We start from the raw sequence: 18,466 nt of genomic DNA on the forward strand, positions 1-18,466 counted from the left end.
TCTCTAGTGTATTCAGATAGGGATATTGATGTGACTGAGATATCAGCTCCTCTATCAAATGAGATAATATTGGTAAAGTAGATCAGAGATAGCTTGGTGGTCCTGTGGATATTGTACTTGACTTAAAATTAGGAAGAAAGAAGTTCACATTTGATCTTAAATAACTACTATCTGTTTAACCCTGAGCAGGTCATTTAATCTTTGTCTGCCTGTTTTCTCATCTGTACTATGGGAATAATAACAGTACATAACTCACAAGGTCATTTTGAGGATCAGTTGAGATAGTATTTGTAAAGTGCTTCTACCTAACCCTTTCCCCTCTTCCTGCTATAAAAGTTTTTTCCATATTCTTACTCTCTCTCTTCGGAGTCCAGAAGAGATCTACAAATTCCTGTCTTCAGGGTGGCTAGGTGGCGTAGTGGATAAAGCACCGGCCCTGGAGTCAGGAGTACCTGGGTTCAAATCTGGTCTTAGACACTTAATAATTACCTAGCTGTGTGGCCTTGGGCAAGCCACTTAACCCCGTTTGCCTTACAAAAAAACCCTTAAAAAAAAGATTTCAAATTCCTGTCTTCTCTCTAGAAGCTGGGAAGTCAGAAGATCAATATCTATCTTCCCCCTAGCTCTCATCAACTCTATCCCTCTTAGTAGGTGTGCAACTTTGAATAATAAATTTTCATCTATGACAACAGCCCTATGTAAATGAGCTTTGAGGCTTAGGTTACAATTGGAATGTAGTCAAATGTCGGGGGTCGGCCCTGACCGCCTGGGTGGATAGGACCTCCCCGGGAGTGAGGTCAGACCAACCCAGAGAAGACACGGCTCCTTAAGGGGAGCAGTGGCTTCGCCTGGTTGGCCTGTGTCGCTTGCTCCAATCGGGTGGTAGGTTCTGCCCTCGGGGCGGATTGGGGTGGCAGCCCGGAAATAACTCCCTATATTAACCAGCGCCCTGAGCTATTCGGGGATCCCTCTGCACCTAATAAAACATATGCCTCCTGAAGACGTGTCTGCCTGAGTCCCTCCTCGCTGATCCCCGGGGGAGGGAAAAACCGGGGACGCCCGATGCAGTGCCCACTGAGGAGCTCATTCGGGGGTCCGGGGAAGAAGACCCCGGACAGAACTGGCCCCCGAACAGGGACACCCGAAGACCCCGCTGAGTGAGGTAAGCCTGTTTAAGTAAAAACAGAAGAGGCAGACACCCTAGGTCCACGGGACACCTAGAGGGAGTAAACATGGGCAAAGGAATGTCTAAGCATTTACAGCCAGAGGATTCAGGAGTATTAGCATGTCAAGTACATGCACTAGTAAAGACTCATGGCATAAGAGTCCGTATAAAAGACTGTAGGGATTGGGTGGAAAAAATATTGGTTGTCTCCCCTTGGGTCTCCCACACCGGCATTGACCCTCAGAAATGGAGAGTGGTAGGAACTCAAATGGCCTCTTATAATACAGAAAAACCTGGCTTTCTATCGGACACGGACTTTGTAATCTACTCCGTGGTGGCCGCGGCTCTTGACCCGCAGCCCCCACTGGGAGCCGTGCCCGGAGAAACACAAACAGGGCCCTCGTTACTAGGGGAACCTGAATGGCCCCCACCCCCAGATGAGGGGCTTGACGACCTGAGGGAACCAGCCCCCAAATACCCTTGGGAGGAATTGGCTGCCGCGAGTCGGCCGCCTGCCCCGGTAAAAAGTGAAGGTAAGATAGTGAAACAAATGGACATACATACAGAGAAGCAAGGGATATGCGGACCGGGTGCAGATGGCTGGAGACATGCACTGATGACAGGAAAGGAAGGAGCTGGGGCGACTATCCCCAGCCAGACACCCCGCCGGACTCGGTTACAGCAGGCCATTCATAAGGCTTTGGAGGATGGGGAGGAAGTAGAGGAAGAAGACCTAGACTATCTTACTTCCTCAGCAGCTGCTTACCCAGTATTTGTGCAAAGAGAAAACGGCCAACAGGTTAGAGTTCGCCGCCCAATACCGTACAAATTTATCAAAGATCTCAGAGAGGCAGTCCATAATTATGGGCCAGGATCTGCCTATGTAAAACGGCTCATAAGTTCTAACATTCAGACCGCCGCCTGGCTCCCCACGGATTGGGACGAAACTTTACAGGCGGTGTTGGAGTCATCACATTACACCGCCTGGGCTGCCTACTGGCGGAGAGAGGCCAGGCTACAGGCTGAGATCATAGACCCAAATAACTCTGACTTAATCACTAATCAACTCACTGGGTGTGGCCAGTTTAACACTGTGGACGCTCAATTACAACTTTCTGAATCCATTGTCAGGGCAGTGCAGATAGCAGGACTAAACGCCTTGAACAAATTGGCTCGAGCAGCTGCCACCCCCTTACAACAATTGAAACAAAGGACTAGGGAGTCTGCTGTAGATTTTATCAGCAGAGTGCAGACCACGGTAGAAGGGAAATTCGGGACAGGAAATGCAGCACAACCATTAATCATTCAGTTGATAAAGGGAGGACTAACTCATTCAAAGGGCTTGCTAGCTACTCTGCCTGCTGACCCCTCCTTAGAGGAGATAATTGATAAAGCCCTAGATGAGGAACCTCCCCCGGACCCTCTCCAAACCTCTATTAATCTCCTCGCTAATGCTTTACAAACCACAAACTTAGTGCCTAGATCAAAGGGTAAAGGAAATTGTTTCCGATGTGGAAAGACCGGTCACTTTCAAGCTGAGTGCCGTAATTCCCAGAAGAGTGCAATGAAGTGCTTTGTCTGTGGTAAACCTGGTCATATAGCAAAGCATTGTAGGCAGAAAAACAAGAACCTGCTCAGCGTTTTCAGTTTATAGTCCTTCCACAAGGCATGGCAAACAGTCCCACTCTATGTCAGGTTTATGTTGCACAGATTCTGATGCCCATTAGGCGAGAACACTCGGGAGCCATTATTATTCATTATATGGATGACATATTAATTTCTGTATCCCACCAGACTGATGTCTCGCTTATTTTACAAAAGATTACCTCAGCCCTAGCAGCATATGGATTACAGGTTGCCCCTGAAAAGATACAAACAGAACCTCCTTACACATATTTAGGACATCAGGTATACAAGGATTTAGTGAAGAAATATCCTAAGATTGATACAGCTCAAGTTTCTACATTAAATGACTTTCAGAAATTAATTGGTTCAATCCAATGGCTAAGGAATGTAGTTCCTATTTCCAATGATATGATGTATCCATTGTATGATATCTTAAAAGGCTCATCTGATTTGAACTCGCCCCCTACATGGACCCCTGCAGCCATGGAAGCTGTTACCCAGATACAGGACTTGGCATCCACATCAACTGTTGCCCGATTAGATCCAACCGCTCCGGTTTATGTAACTTTGGTGTGTCATCCTTCATTGGGTAAGGCCGGAGTAGTGTTCCAAGTTACAGGTCCTTTACAATGGGTACATTCATCAAAACCCATTAAGTCTATACCCTCTAGGTTTGAAGTGGATGCACAACTCCTTTTGAAAGCAGCAGAAGCTGCGATCACTATTTTTGGCACCATTCCTATGTTACTGCTCCAGGAAGATCCTGCAATACTTACTCATCTAGCACAGAACTCCGAGGAGTGGGCTATGTTATTGTCTACCTATCCCACTTCTCAGGGTCATCCACCTCCCTCATTACGAGGATGGTTGAAACTCCCTTTGAAGTATCCCTCCAACCCAGTGGTTCCTCAACCATTACAGGGAGTCAATGTTTTTACCGATGCTACCAAACACCATAGAGCATCTATTTATATTCCAGACAAGAAGATATTGAAGGTGTTACAAACTCCATATGCCTCAGCCCAAAAGAATGAATTGCAGGCCATTGTGATAGCCTTAGAACTGTGTGCTTATGAGCCCTTTAACCTAATCACTGATAGCTATTACTGCTTTGTTTTATTGCAACAGCTAGCTCTAGCAGATCTTTCTTTGTCCAATTCTGCAGTCATAGATCTCTTACACCAAGCACAACGGTCTCTCCTACACCGCTCTGACCCCCTCTATGTCTTACATGTCAGATCTCATGTGTCCACTTCTGGCCCAATCTACGCAGGGAACGCCATAGCTGATTCAGCTCTCCTTGACCCTGATATAAAAAGTGAGGTAGTCATGTATGCAGATCCTTCTATTGTTCATGACACATTTCATCTCCCAGCAAAAACACTTGCACGGCTCTATGGTCTTCCTAAGGAAGAGGCACGTCGCATTGTCCGACAATGCAGGCATTGTGTCCCTTTCCGCCCTGCCCCGACTGTACGTGCCACCAACCCCCGGGGCCTGGCCCCTAATGATATTTGGCAGATGGATGTCACCCACTTTCAGGCCAGCTTGATTCATGTCACTGTGGACACTTTTTCTAACTTTATTATGGCCACTTTGCAGCCTGGTGAGGCTGTACGCCATGTGATAGCTCATTGTCTTCACTGCTTTGCCACCCATGGGATACCCCGGTTGTTAAAAACCGACAACGGCCCGGCCTATACCTCCTCTGCTTTTGCTCGCTTCTGCCACCAATTCGGTGTCACTCATGTTACCGGTATCCCTTACAACCCCACCGGTCAAGCCATCGTGGAGGGTGCCAATCAGTCCTTGAAGCGCACTCTCATTAAACAAAAAGGGGGAGTGCGTGGTAGACTCACTGCAGTTCAGGTAGCAACTGCGGTCTTCACCAGGAATTACTTGATCGGTGATGATCAGGGCATTACCCCTGCTATGAAACAAATACTACCTCCACAAACTCCACTAACACAAGAAACACACACACAGACAAAAAACCTAACAAAAAATAAACCCACGACAGTATGGTGGAGAGATGAGGAAGGACAGTGGCATGGTCCCGCCCAGGTGATGGTATGGGGAAAGGGATTCTAGTGTCTCCACACAGGTGAAGGGACACGCTGGGTCCCCACCAGGTGGACCAGGACCTGTACAGAAGATAAAGAGAAACCGCCAAAAAAGCAGACAGAAGCGCCTCAACAGGACGCAGAAAGCAAAGATGGCACATAAATGGCTAAGTATACTAGGAATATTAAGCAGATTAAAACCCATTGACTCCCGATCCATTCCCCTTCATTGGAAAAATCTTACTGAGGCCACTCATTTTACTTATTGGACAGTAATACCAGGGTTTCCTACAGTTGTTCCGGCCACATGGATAGGAGATCCAGTGGAATTACAGTTAGCAGGCTCTGCCTACCTAGTGCTAGGAGGACTTAAAGGGGCTCCTCCTGAAAAGAAACATGATCTGAAAAGCCCTGTAACTTTGACTTCTTTGCATCTTCCGATATGCCTTACTACAGGCTCTCACCCCCTCTGTGCTCAGGTGATAAATGGAACACTTAAAGAAACCCCTCATGGACCAGATAGCAATCTTGGGCATGGTGACTTCTTGCATTTTTCTATGATCCAACATCTTATGCCTGTGGCCAATCTGACGCCAGTTGATAAGACCAAAGGAGATATACACTATGTCCCGTCACTCCCTCTGCCCAATAACAGTTATATAGGGAGAATGGCTTTGAGCGAGTTCAATAAAACGTGGCATTGGATTCTGGGAGGTGGATGCAATACCACTAAAGCCTCTTGGGAAAGTAACAAAACTGATGGCCCTTGTAATTTTATGGACAGGATTAGAGTGGCTGCAGGAATGTCCCCTTACCAAGAAATACCCCATTCCCCTCTACCACCATGCTCTCCTTCACCAACTATGTTTGAAGCCGTACAGGTTTGTTCTACAGGAGTTCCAGTCTACGGTCCCAATGTGAACGGCACTCAAGTGTATTTCCTGGATGGCGGCCCAGGCCCCTACTTCGCCGCTCCGGTCCCGCATGTGATGAAAGACAACAGTACCAGACCACAGACGCACCTTTGGAAAGCTGCAGCAGCCTTCGATGTCATCATTCATTCTACGGACAACACTGCCCCTGCCAAAGTGAACAACACCATCTGGAACCTTTGGGCTGAACTGTTTTATGACTTATATTGGGTGTGCCCCGAAGGACAGAGGACAGACTATTGGTGTAATGTCTTTACCACACAAGCAGTGACTGTTCGGAGCTCAGATATGTTCCTCATCTGCACCAATACTTCTTTCAAATGGACAGATGAGCGCTATAGCATTACATGTAACAATGGAACAATGACTAACACCCTTAAGCCAGAGTATGTAGGGTCAAATAAGACCCTGATCTTCTTATTGCAGATACCCCCTGTAACCTTCCTCCCTGTAAGCACATCAAAACCCTTTGCAGATTCTGAATTTCTTATGGCAATGATGGAGAGGGATAAGAGGGATGTGGAATTTCCAGTTTTGGACGTAGTTGAGCTTGTAGTTTCCGTGCTGGAGCAATTAGAAATCTCGGCTCTAGCTAACCAGATGCACATCCTGGCAGAGGACCTTCAGAGGTTTATGCAAGCTACAACACAAGCATGGTCGATGCAGCAACAAATAAATAGAGAAATCCAGACAGAGCTGAGTGCTCTAGTCTCTGCTGTACAAGCCCTGTCTACCTTAGTGAGAACCCAGATGCTACTAGATGGGCTACCATGTCATCACGTCCTTAAACGACCAGCTTGCATGACAGCTGCAGTCAGAAATGCTAGCGAACAACTTGACAGGGCTATACAAACCCTGAATGACCATACTAGCCTACCTACCTATCTAGATGAATTAGACAAAATAATCAACACCATAAGGAATATCACAGATCAGTATAAGAAAGATATGGAGGATAATCACGGTCTATTCCCTGATTGGATAAATAAGATAGACCTTAATCATTGGATGCATTATTTGTTGATTCTTGGTGCTTGGTGTTTAATGGCCTTATTGCTATGTTGCCTGTTTCCCCTTCTTTTTTCTCTGTTTATAAAAATGGGGCGTTGGGCCCTTGAGCAACTCAAGGCAGACATACTCATGTTAAACAAAAAGGGGGAGTTGTCGGGGGTTGGCCCTGACCGCCTGGGTGGATAGGACCTCCCCGGGAGTGAGGTCAGACCAACCCAGAGAAGACACGGCTCCTTAAGGGGAGCAGTGGCTTCGCCTGGTTGGCCTGTGTCGCTTGCTCCAATCGGGTGGTAGGTTCTGCCCTCAGGGCGGATTGGGGTGGCAGCCCAGAAATAACTCCCTATATTAACCAGTGCCCTGAGCTATTCGGGGGATCCCTCTGCACCTAATAAAACATATGCCTCCTGAAGACGTGTCTGCCTGAGTCCCTCCTCGCTGATCCCCGGGGGAGGGAAAAACCGGGGACGCCCGATGCAGTGCCCACTGAGGAGCTCACTCGGGGGTCTGGGGAAGAAGACCCCGGACAGTCAAAGAGAAAGTTTAGATCAAATCTTGTACTATATCTACCACAATAAATGTCAAGTGAATATGTGACCTAGGTATCAAAGATCATATCATAAGCAAATTAGAGGAAGGAAGAAAATACCAAATTTCCACAGCAATACTCTAGGCTAATTTTCCTCCTATCTGTCAGAATACTTCCTAAGTTTCCTTTACCATTTGATTTGTTGATATTATCAGCCCTCATAGATAAAATGATCATCTCTGTAGTGACGATTCTTGGATCTGTTGATCTAGTCCTAAGTTTTTTTCCTTAACCTCCATATTCAAATCCTCAACTTCCTATTAGACATCTTGAACTGAATGTGCCTTAGACATTTTAAACTCAACTGAACTCACCACACCACTACCATAAACACACATACACACACACACACACATTAACACATGCACATAAACATACACATGCACATATACATGCACTCACAAACTCAAGCCCTTCCTCTTCTCATGTCTCCTATTGCTTCAAAGCTTCTACCATCTTCCCAGAACCCCATATTCATAACCCAGGTATTATCCTTAACTCCAAAATCCTTCTCACCTCCATATTCTATCTGTTGATTTTGCAGTCTCTTTTAAATATATCCCCTCTCACCTCTGACACTTCTACCACCACTACTTTCATCACCTCACACCTAGACAATTTCAATTACAACAAAATTCAGCAAGAAGAGATAGAGAAATGACACTTAAAGTAATAAAATATGATATAACTGTGTGCTGAGAAGCTCTAACTACCAAAATGAAGGCCTAGAGACCAATTTGCTGATTTCATTATGTGTCCATGAAGGACAGTATAATAGCCCCATGCCAAGAAACTGAATCACTTCCGTGTAAATTGTCTTAGTATGATTCTGAAGATCACTTGGCAGGATAAGGTACCTGACACTGAGGTTCTTTCTCAAACTAAAATGCCAAACATTCCAACCCTAGTGAAAAGAGTGCAACTCTGTTGGGCTGTCCATTTTGTTTGAATGCCAAATATACACTTGCCAAAAAGACTATTTTATGGAGAACTCACACAGGGTAAGCACTCACATGGTGGTCAGAAAAAAAAAAGAAATACAAGTCTCTCTTAAGAACTTTGGAATTGATTGTGCAGCATTGGCAACGCTGGCACAGGACAGCTCAGCAATAAGTGCCCACATCAGAGAAGGTGCTGTACTTTATGAGCAATAAAGCAGAATTGAAGTAGCTCAAAAGAAACATGATATGCAAAAATGTAGAGAATCCAGCCCAAATGGTCATATGGTTTATGTGTGCCTAACTTGTTATAGAGTATTCTGAGTTTGTATTGGTCTGATCAACCATGATTGTACACACTGTAATTTGATGAGTGATGTGGCTTTAGTTCTTTTCAAGAACAAAAGACAGCTAACTATAAGTGAATGAAAATCCAAAGAGACAGCATGGGTAATTAAGAAACAATTTGTTAATTAGACTACTCAACCATCAATAAATTGATGTTCAATGATTTCTCTCAGTTATCAAAGACCCCAAGGAAGACCTAAAATACTTTAAATCTTTTCTGAGAGGTAATTCCTCTGACAAGAGAAGATCAATCATGATTGGTGGACTTTTAAGTAGTTAGGTAGGCTAAAAGTCTGAAGATCTTCCTGTGGAGAACATGATTTGATCATGACAGTCTCAATCAGAAGTAGCACCATTAGCAACTATTTATTAGTTATTTACCAAATTTGAGGGTGTGAAAGTTTAAGTTTTTAAGCTTATATTTCTGATAAAAAAAAAAAATCTGGTTTCTCAGCCTCTAATGAAACTTTATAATTCTGAATATTAGCCTCTGTCTTTCTCAAAGTCTGTGTCTTTCCAGTTCTAAATCTGAAGATTGGGGCGGCTAGGTGGCGCAGTAGATGAAACACTGGCCCTGGACTCAGGAATACTTGGGTTCAAATCCGGTCTCAAACACTTAATAATTACCTAGCTGTGTGGCCTTGGGCAAGCCACTTAACCCCATTGCCATGCAAAAACTAAAAAAAAAAAAAGGAAGAGAAAAAATGCAATAAAATCAATCAATATATCAAAAAAAATTCTGATGTTATATGCAGTTTTCCAATGGAACCCCAATCTCTCTTGAAAAGAAGCAGTAGGATGGGGAGAATGCCTTCTTATATTTCTTCTTTGGTTGCAAAACTATTCTATAATTTTGCAGAATTCATTTTTGACTAATTTTATGGTTGTTCTTTCTAAACTATTTTGCATAACAACAGAAAGTTTATAGAGAAAGTAAGGGAGGCTCACAAGCAGAAACAACTCAGACAGCATGCTGTATTCCTTTTTTATTCTCTTGTAATAAATGATTAGTTTTCATTTCTACATCAGTTTTTTTATTTATTTTTATTAAAGATATTGAGTTTTACAATTTTCCCCCCAATCTTACTTCCCTCCCCCCACCCCACCCCCACTGAAAGCAATCTGTCAGTCTTTACTTTGTTTCCAAATTGATCCAAATTGAGTGTGATGAGAGAGAAATCATATCCTTAAGGAAGAGACAAAAAGTCTAAGAAAAAAACAAGATCCGACAATAAGATATCTGTTTTTTTTTTTCTAAATTTAAGGGAATAGTCCTTGAACTTTGTTCAAACTCCATGGATATAGATGGCACTCTCCTTTGCAGACAGCCCAAAATTGCTCCCGATTGTTGCACTGATGGAATGAGCTAGTCCTTCAAGGTTGAACATCAACCCCATGTTGCTGTTAAGGTGTACAGTGTTTTTCTGGTTCTGCTCATCTCACTCAGCATCAGCTCATGCAAATCCCTCCAGGCTTCCTTGAAATCCCATCCCTCCTGGTTTCTAATAGAACAATAGTGTTCCATGACATACATATACCACAGTTTGTTAAGCCATTCCCCAATTGAAGGACATTTACTTGATTTCCAATTCTTTGCCACCACAAACAGGGCTGCTATACATATTTTTGTGCAAGTGATGTTTTTACCCTTTTTCATCATCTCTTCAGGGTATAGGCCCAATAGTGGTATTGCTGGGTCAAAGGGTATGCACATTTTTGTTGCCCTTTGAGCATCGTTCCAAATTTCTCTCCAGAAAGGTTGGATGAGTTCACAGCTCCACCAACAGTGTAATAATGTCCCAGAATTCCCACAACCCTTCCAACAATGATCATTATCCTTTCTGGTCATATTGGCCAGTCTGAGAGGTGTGAGGTGGTACCTCAGAGAAACTTTGATTTGCATTTCTCTAATAATCAATGATTTAGAGCAATTTTTCATATGACTATGGATTGTTTTGATCTCCTCATCTGTAAATTGCCTTTGCATATCCTTTGACCATTTGTCAATTGGGGAATGGCTTTTTGTTTTAAAAATATGACTCAGTTCTCTGTATATTTTAGAAATGAGTCCTTTGTCAGAATCATTAGTTGTAAAGATTGTTTTCCAATTTATTACATTTCTTTTGATCTTGGTTACAGTGGTTTTATCTGTGCAAAAGCTTTTTAATTTAATGTAATCGAAATCATCTAGTTGGTTTTTGGTGATGTTCTCCAACTCTTCCTTAGTCATAAACTGCTCCCCTTTCCATAGATTTGACAGGTAAACTAGTCCTTGATCTTCTAATTTGCTTATAGTATTGCTTTTTATGTCTAAATCCTGTAACCATTTGGATCTTATCTTGGTAAAGGGTATTAGGTGTTGGGCTAATCTAAGTTTCTTCCATACTAACTTCCAATTTTCCCAGCAGTTTTTATCAAAGAGAGTGTTTTTATCCCACTAGCTGGACTCTTTGGGTTTATCAAACAGCAGATTACTATAATCATTTCCTGCTATTGCACCTAGTCTATTCCACTGGTCCACCACTCTATTTCTTAGCCAATACCAAACAGTTTTGATGTCTGATGCTTTATAATATAATTTTAGATCAAGTAGGGCTAAGCCACCTTCTTTTGCACTTTTTTTCATTAAGTTCCTGAAATTCTTGATTTTTTATTTCTCCATATGAATTTACTTACAATTTTTTCTAACTCATTAAAGTAATTTTTTGGAATTTTGATTGGTAGGGCACTAAACGGGTAGTTTAGTTTTGGTAGAATTGTCATTTTTATTATATTAGCTCTACCTATCCATGAGCAGTTGATATTTGCCCAGTTATTTAAATCTGATTTAATTTGTGTGAGAAGTGTTTTATAATTGTTTTCAAAAAGTTTCTGAGTCTGTCTTCTACAAAGTTTACTAAATTTCAATTACATGTGTGTTCCCTTTACTCCCTAAAATTTTACAATACAAAGAATTCTTAAGACCAGTTGCTGCCCCCCAAAAATCCCTTCTTAAAACAAGATTTTCTTTATACTTCTCTTAAATTCCAAAAGTCATATTCAAATTAGCTTTAAATCATTTTCTTTTCAAAACCTAGAAAGTTTGCAAATTCTTCTTATCTTTATCAGTGCAATTTTAACTTCTCAATGCTCTCACTTATAAGAGCTTTCTATCCTCACTGACCAACATTTCTTAATATTAGAACATCCTATGTTCTGGGAATTGGAAATTCCCCACAATTTGAGATATCAAAGTAATATGTACTAATTCTTTACCTTTACTATTTATCATTACTCACTCACTCCAGATTTTTCCTAAATACATGAACTACATTCCAATCAGTGTAAAATATTACCTTCCCCTTGTTTAGTTATTCTAAAGCTAACTCACAAGTCTGTCCTGACTCCCATGACTCTGTAGGGGCCATAAAATATCAGAATCCAAACTCAAACATATTTAGCTTTCAGTGGACTAATTGCTGCTCCTATACCTACCCCTCCAAGATTTGCAAAGCCAAAGTTGTTCTGACACAAGAATTGTCCCCAAAACTCAACTTTGCTTGATCTAGCATACAATCGGCATCATTCCCTACCCCCACATGCTGTAGGAAAAGAAGGCAGAACTTTGTCATGCTATTTTTGAAAGGCTGCCAACCCTTGACTTCAACCCATAGCTCACTAGCCATATCTGTCCTAATTCTTTCTCCTGCAGCTTTTTAAAATTTTTTAGTTTAATCAACATTTTATTTGTTTTCCAATTATATACAATAGTAGTATCTACCTATCATTTTTTTGTAAAGTTTTGAATTTTACAATTTTTCCCCCACCCTCCCTGACCCCTCACCACAGAAGCTGTCTGATAGTCTCTACATTGTTTCCATGCTATACATTGATGTAAATTGAATGTGTTATAAGAGTAAACATAACCTCCCCCCCCCTCCCTTCCCAAGAAGATGAGAAATCTCAGGAATAGAGAGAGAAAAATAATGTACTTCAGTCTGTGTTCAGATTCCAATGGCTCTGTCTCTGGGGTGAGTTGCATTCTTTATCATAAGTCCATCAGAGAAGTTGCTTCAATATCTTTCCCACAGTTGCTATTACTAGCTGTACCTCCACTCTATTCCTCCCCACTCTTATTTATTCTATTCTCTTTCTCTCTCCTTTCATCCTGGTCCTGTCCAAAAGTGTGTTGAGTCTGAGTAACCTCTCCCTCGATCTTCCCTCTCTTCTATCACCTATTCCTCCCTTCCCCCTACCTATTCCCCCTTATCCCATCCCTTTCTTCTCATTTTTCTCTAGGGTAAGATAGATTTCCTCACCCTATTAAGTATGTATGTTATTTCCTCTCTCAGCCATTTCTGATGAGAATGAAGGCTCACTTATTCCCCCTTGCCTTCCCCCTTTTCACTCCATTGAAAAAAAAGCTTTTTCTTGACTCTTATGTGAAATTTCTTAGCTTCTTCTTCATCTCCTTTCCCTCCCTCCAAGTACTCCCCTTTATCACCCATTGACTCCATCTTTTTACTATATTATACCATTATATTCTGCTCCATCCTGTTTTCTGTCTATATATGCTCCTTCTAACAGTTCTTATAAATGAGGAAGTTCATATGAGTTATCAATATCTTCTTCCCATGCAGGAATACAAACAGTTCAATATCATTAAGTTCCTCATAGTTAGTCCTTCTCTACCACCCCCTCTATGGTTCACCTGAGTCCTGTACTTGGAGATCAAACTTTATGTTCAGCTCTGGTTGTTTCAATAGGAAAGTTTGAAAGTCCCCTGTTTCATTGAAAATCCATCTTTTCCCCTGAAAGAGGATGTTCAGTTTTGCTGGGTAGTTGATTCTCAGTTGTAAACCAAGATCTTTTCCCTTCCAGAATATCATATTCCAATCCCTACGAGCCCTTAATATAGATGCTGCCAGATCTTGTGTAATCCTGACTATGGAGCCTGGATAGTTGAATTGTTTGTTTCTGGCAACTTTTAGAATGTTCTTTTTGATTTGGGAGTTTTGAAATTTGGCTATAATATTCCTGGAAGTTTTTTCTTTTGGGATCTCTTTGAGTAGGTGACTGGTGAATTCTCTTGATTTCTGTTTTACCCTCTGCTTCTAGGATCTCAGGGCAATTTTGCTGTACTTGTTCTTGAAAAATGAAGTCTAGGCTCTTTTCCTGGTCATGGCTTTCAGATAGCCCAATAATTTTTAAATTATTTCTTCTAGTTCTATTTTCAAGGTCAGTTGTTTTTCCAATGAGATATTTCATGTTTTCTTCTAATTTTTGGCTTTTTTGGAAGAGTTTTATTTCTTCCTGATTTCTTGCAAAGTCATCAGCTTCCTTTAGTTCCATTCTTCATTTGAGGGAATTTTTTTCTTCAGAGAGCTTTTTTATCTCCTTTTCCATCAGGCCAATTCTGCTTTTTAAGGCATTCTTCTTCTCATTTGTCTTTGTTTTGCTTTTTCCATTAGGTCTAAATTGGTTTTTAACATATTATTTTCTTCAGTATTTTTTTGCATATCTTTCACCAAGCTGTTGATTTGATTTTCATTTTTCTGTATCACTCTCATTTCTCCTCCAATTTTTCCTCCATCTCCCTTAATTGCTTTTCAAAGTCTTTTTTTTGAGCTCTTCCATAGTCTGAGTCCATTTTCTATTTCTCTTGGAGATTTTGGATGCAGAAGCTTCAATTTTGTCATCATCTGAGTATGTGTTTTGATCTTCCATGGGACTAAAGTAATTCTCTATGGTCAGATTCTTCTTTTTCTGTTGTTTACTCATTTCCTCAGCCCAAGACTAATTTACAGCACTTCCAAGGCTCTGGGGTTTTTTTCTTGGTGGGGACACTCCACTGGGACCTTTATTCCTCCAAGGTCTTATGCTCTCTTGCCTGTGCTTTGATATGTAGATGGGCCCCCGTACTTCCCTCTCTTCTGGAGCTATAAGGAGGGATCCAGCTTGGCTACTTAGTATGGAAGCCCAAACTGCAACCCGGATCTGAGTGTAGGCTAGCAGCAGAGTCCTACCTCGAGGGAGAGAAGAGAAATCTTCTCAGACTTCCTTACCATCTCTCAGGGTACAGACTGCTTTCTCCAGATTCTTGCTATAGATTCTGCAGCCAGTGTTCCTCACTCCACACTCATTCTGGTGTAGCAGAGTTCTCTCACTACCCCTTCAAGCTGTTGCCGATGATCTCTGGGCTGGACTGGGCTGGGGTAGGCTAGGCTGCACTATGGCTGAGGCTTTTTTCCAACCCCCAATCCTGGTGAAACACACCTTTCCTGTGGAACTTCTGAGTTATCTTGGACAGGGAAAGTGTATCACTCAGTCTTTCTGGGGGTTCTGCCCCTTTAAATTTTGACTAGAGTCATAATTTGTTGGCTTTTGGAGCTTGGGGGGGAAGGAGTTCCCAGGAAGTGCTGCCTTCACCTGCCATCTTGGCTCCATCCAGGAAAGTAATATCTTAAATAAAAGATAGAAATTTCCTTTCTGATGTCCTTAATCTTTATGTTATATTGCAGCAATCATGTCAGATGATCAATATTAAAATCTGATATGGAAATTTAAGTCATTTGATCTACAATTATCTAAATTCTAATAGCCAGGTAGGCTAGAATATAGTCTTGGCAGCTGTTACCAGCTATATGACCCTATAAGAATTAAGATCCTTTAATTTTTTATTCTAAGGGAACATTTAAGTGAAAATATAAGCTTTTGTGATATCAAGATTTTTTTTTTAGGTTTTTGTAAGGCAAACAGGGTTAAGTGGCTTGCCCAAGGCCACACAGCTAGGTGATTATTAAGTGTCTGAGACCAGATTTGAACCCAGGTACTCCTGACTCCAGGGATGAAGATATGATTTTCTAATATAACAATCTCAATTTCTGTTTTTAAAAAAAGGAATGTTAGTCAACTAAATGTGTCAGAAGAAATATGACCTATGGTCTATTTTAAAATTATTTCAAAGAAAAAAATACATTTTCAGTTAAGGATTTTTGAATCACTATTTTAGCATTAGCAAAAAGTTAAAATTGTTTTATTTGTAAATCACTTACTGGATACTTTCTGTTCTAAAATGGTTATAAAATGTACATACTACAAGCTCCAGTTAATTTGACAATCTTTAATGAATTCACTTTTGTAATAGAACCCTTATGGAAGTTTATTTTGTTAACTGGAGTAATGTCCTCCAAATAGATGCTTAAAAGGAATAAGATGTCAAAAACAAGACCAGCTAGGTTAATTTATAACTAAAATTTCTGGGTATAACAGTATGAAACTGGATGAGTCAAAATATAAATTGTAATGATATAAGAAACTCCAGAATTTTATTTTCTAGTGATGAAAATATGAGTTTTGCTAGCTGTGTGACCTTGGGCAAGTCACTTAACCGCATTGCCTTAAATAAATAATTTTTTAAAAAAATGAGTTTTGATCTGATTAAAATGTTGCATTAAAAAGTTCTTTTATGAGAAAGGAAGATCTCCACAGGTAACTTGAACTGAAGATGACTTCTGGAACAGACTCTAAAGACAAATGAAATCAGATGTCTCCAGAAGAAAGAAAAATTGGACTAGAAGTTTATGTTTATCTTCTCCCTCTTATGTGTATTTGTTTGGATTATTTAATCAAAGGGGACTGACCCCTTTTAATCTCTGTAACTTTCCCCTTGATTCTATAAGTGCATGACCTATCCTTCTATAAAGATTCATGTTTGTTGCTTCTCTATTACCAGAACAGTATAAGCAGAATAACCTTTACATTTCAAAATATAGGACAAGGCAGCTAGGTAATTTTTTAAGTATCTGAGACCATATTTGAACTCAGGTCCTTCTGAGTCCAGGGCCAATGCTCTATCCACTATACCACCTAGCTATAGTTTTTTAAATTGTATATTAACTTTATTGTGATTTTAAGTACATAAGGGCTCATTCCTACCAGCCTCAGGAATGGGTCACAGAACAGTTGCACTCTGCCACCACCAAAATTTCTTTAGTTGTATATTTTAGTAAATCTTATATGGATAAAGTTTACTTATACATAGTAAAAACTTTTCAAGTTTTAACCATGAAGTTCAAGTCCATGTGACAGCCTGAAACCAAGATTTCATGCTTCTATAAAAGCTACAAACATCTCAGCAAAGTAAACATCAGAACCTATTCAGGAGAAGGAGAATGTCAAGAAATGTGGCATAAGCCAAGACAATTCTGAATGAATCTTGGATGATAGAGACTCATCAAGATTTCTCATTGCTGATGAAATGAGAGAGGAATGCCAAATTCTTTGGAATAGTTGGGGTTTTTTTAGCTTTTCTAAAGAAAGGAACTTGGCAGATGGCCTAAAAGCTCATGTGGAAGAGAGTCCAACTTTTATATAACTGCCAAAGAGTGATCTGTTTGTTGTAGCCCTGACTTCCAGTAGCAGCTGGCACAAGAGAACTACCTGACATGGTACAGAGAGAACTAGAGTGGAAAATAGAATAAAAGGAATTCTAACAGGGAAATATCTTTGCTTGTAGTGCCTTTTGCCTAAGTCTCAGCCTTTGAATATTCATCTCAGAAGATAGGACACTGAATATTTCACAATCCAAAAGAATTCTTGCTCGGGGGGCTGAGCCAAGATGGTAGAGTGGAGGCAGGAATTCCCAGCTCTCCCCTAGATCATTCCAAATGCCTTAAAATTATAACTATAACCAAATTCTAGAGACTGACTGAGCAAAACAATTATCTGACCTAAGACAACTTGGAAGATTCATGCAAAGGGTTGGAAAGAGCCACAGTGCAACCTGGGCTGCAGCTACTTTGGAACAGATCAGCTCCAGCCTTCAGGAACAGCCCACAGGGTGCCTGGGTCCCTGGGGGCACTTTAGTCCAAGGCAGTTTCCACACCTCTCCAAGGACAACTTGGAAGGTCAATGGGAAAACTCTGCTACCCAGAGTGAGCATGGTCAGCCAGGTCAGCTAGGTCAGCCAGGCTTCAGTGCAGCCCTGCCCTAGGAACCTGTAGAGTCACCCAGTAGCTGCTTCCAGAGTGCTCAGGACATGGACATTGGGGGAGACTGCAGAGATCTCTCCACTCTCCCTGGGGACAGGACTCTGTTACTTTGCCCATGTCACAGTCTGTGGTCCCATACAGCCAAAGTGAAGCAGAAACCCTCCTTACAGCTTCAGGGCAGAGGGGAGTGCTTGTGATTATCCACAGATCAGAGAACAGACCAGGAGAGCAGTCAGAGTCTCTCATAAGTCCTTGAAGGAATTGAAATTGGGGGGATGGTGTCCCAAAAACCTTCAAAAATTTGGGAAAATGTGTCTTCCACCCTGGAAGCAGAGCCCCACCTTAACAAAGAGTTAAAACCAGGTCCTAGGCTGGGGAAATGTACAAACAAGAGAAGAAAAAAAATCTGACAATAGATAATTGCTTCGGTCCCATGGAAGATCAAAATACACTTAGAAGATGACAAAGACAAAGCTTCTGTATTCAAAGCCTCCAAAAAAAAAAAATAGAAATTGGTCTCAGGCTATGAAAGAACTCAAAAAAGATTTTGAAAATCAAGTAAGGGAGGTAGAGGAAAAATTGGGAAAAGAAATGAGAGCAATGCAGGGAAAATCATGAAAACCAAGTCAGTAGCCCGAGGAACTATAAAAAAATACTGAAGAAAATAACATCTTAAAAACTAGTTTAGTTCAAATGGAAAGAGCAGTCCAAAAGTTCAAAGAGGAGAGTAATACCTTCAAAAGCAGAATTGGTCAGATGGAAAAGGAGATAAAAAACCTCTCTGAAGAAAATAACTCTTTCAAATGTAGAATGGAGCTAAGGGA

The 18,466-nt window shown here is 41.2% G+C and overlaps 1 protein-coding gene across 1 annotated transcript; it reads left to right on the forward strand.

Annotated features, from left to right (window-relative positions):
* The first annotated feature begins 1,081 nt into the window (after positions 1 to 1,081).
* Positions 1,082 to 7,271, forward strand: LOC141514222 (uncharacterized). The gene is made up of 2 exons (XM_074224850.1): positions 1,082 to 1,162; positions 4,896 to 7,271. Exon 2 carries the CDS (start codon positions 5,007 to 5,009, stop codon positions 6,981 to 6,983), a length of 1,977 nt encoding a protein of 658 aa, XP_074080951.1. The 5' UTR covers positions 1,082 to 1,162; positions 4,896 to 5,006; the 3' UTR covers positions 6,984 to 7,271.
* Positions 7,272 to 18,466: the final 11,195 nt, after the last annotated feature.

Source organism: Macrotis lagotis, chromosome 2 (assembly GCF_037893015.1).
Source record: "Macrotis lagotis isolate mMagLag1 chromosome 2, bilby.v1.9.chrom.fasta, whole genome shotgun sequence".
Classification (NCBI taxonomy): Eukaryota; Metazoa; Chordata; class Mammalia; order Peramelemorphia; family Peramelidae; genus Macrotis; species Macrotis lagotis.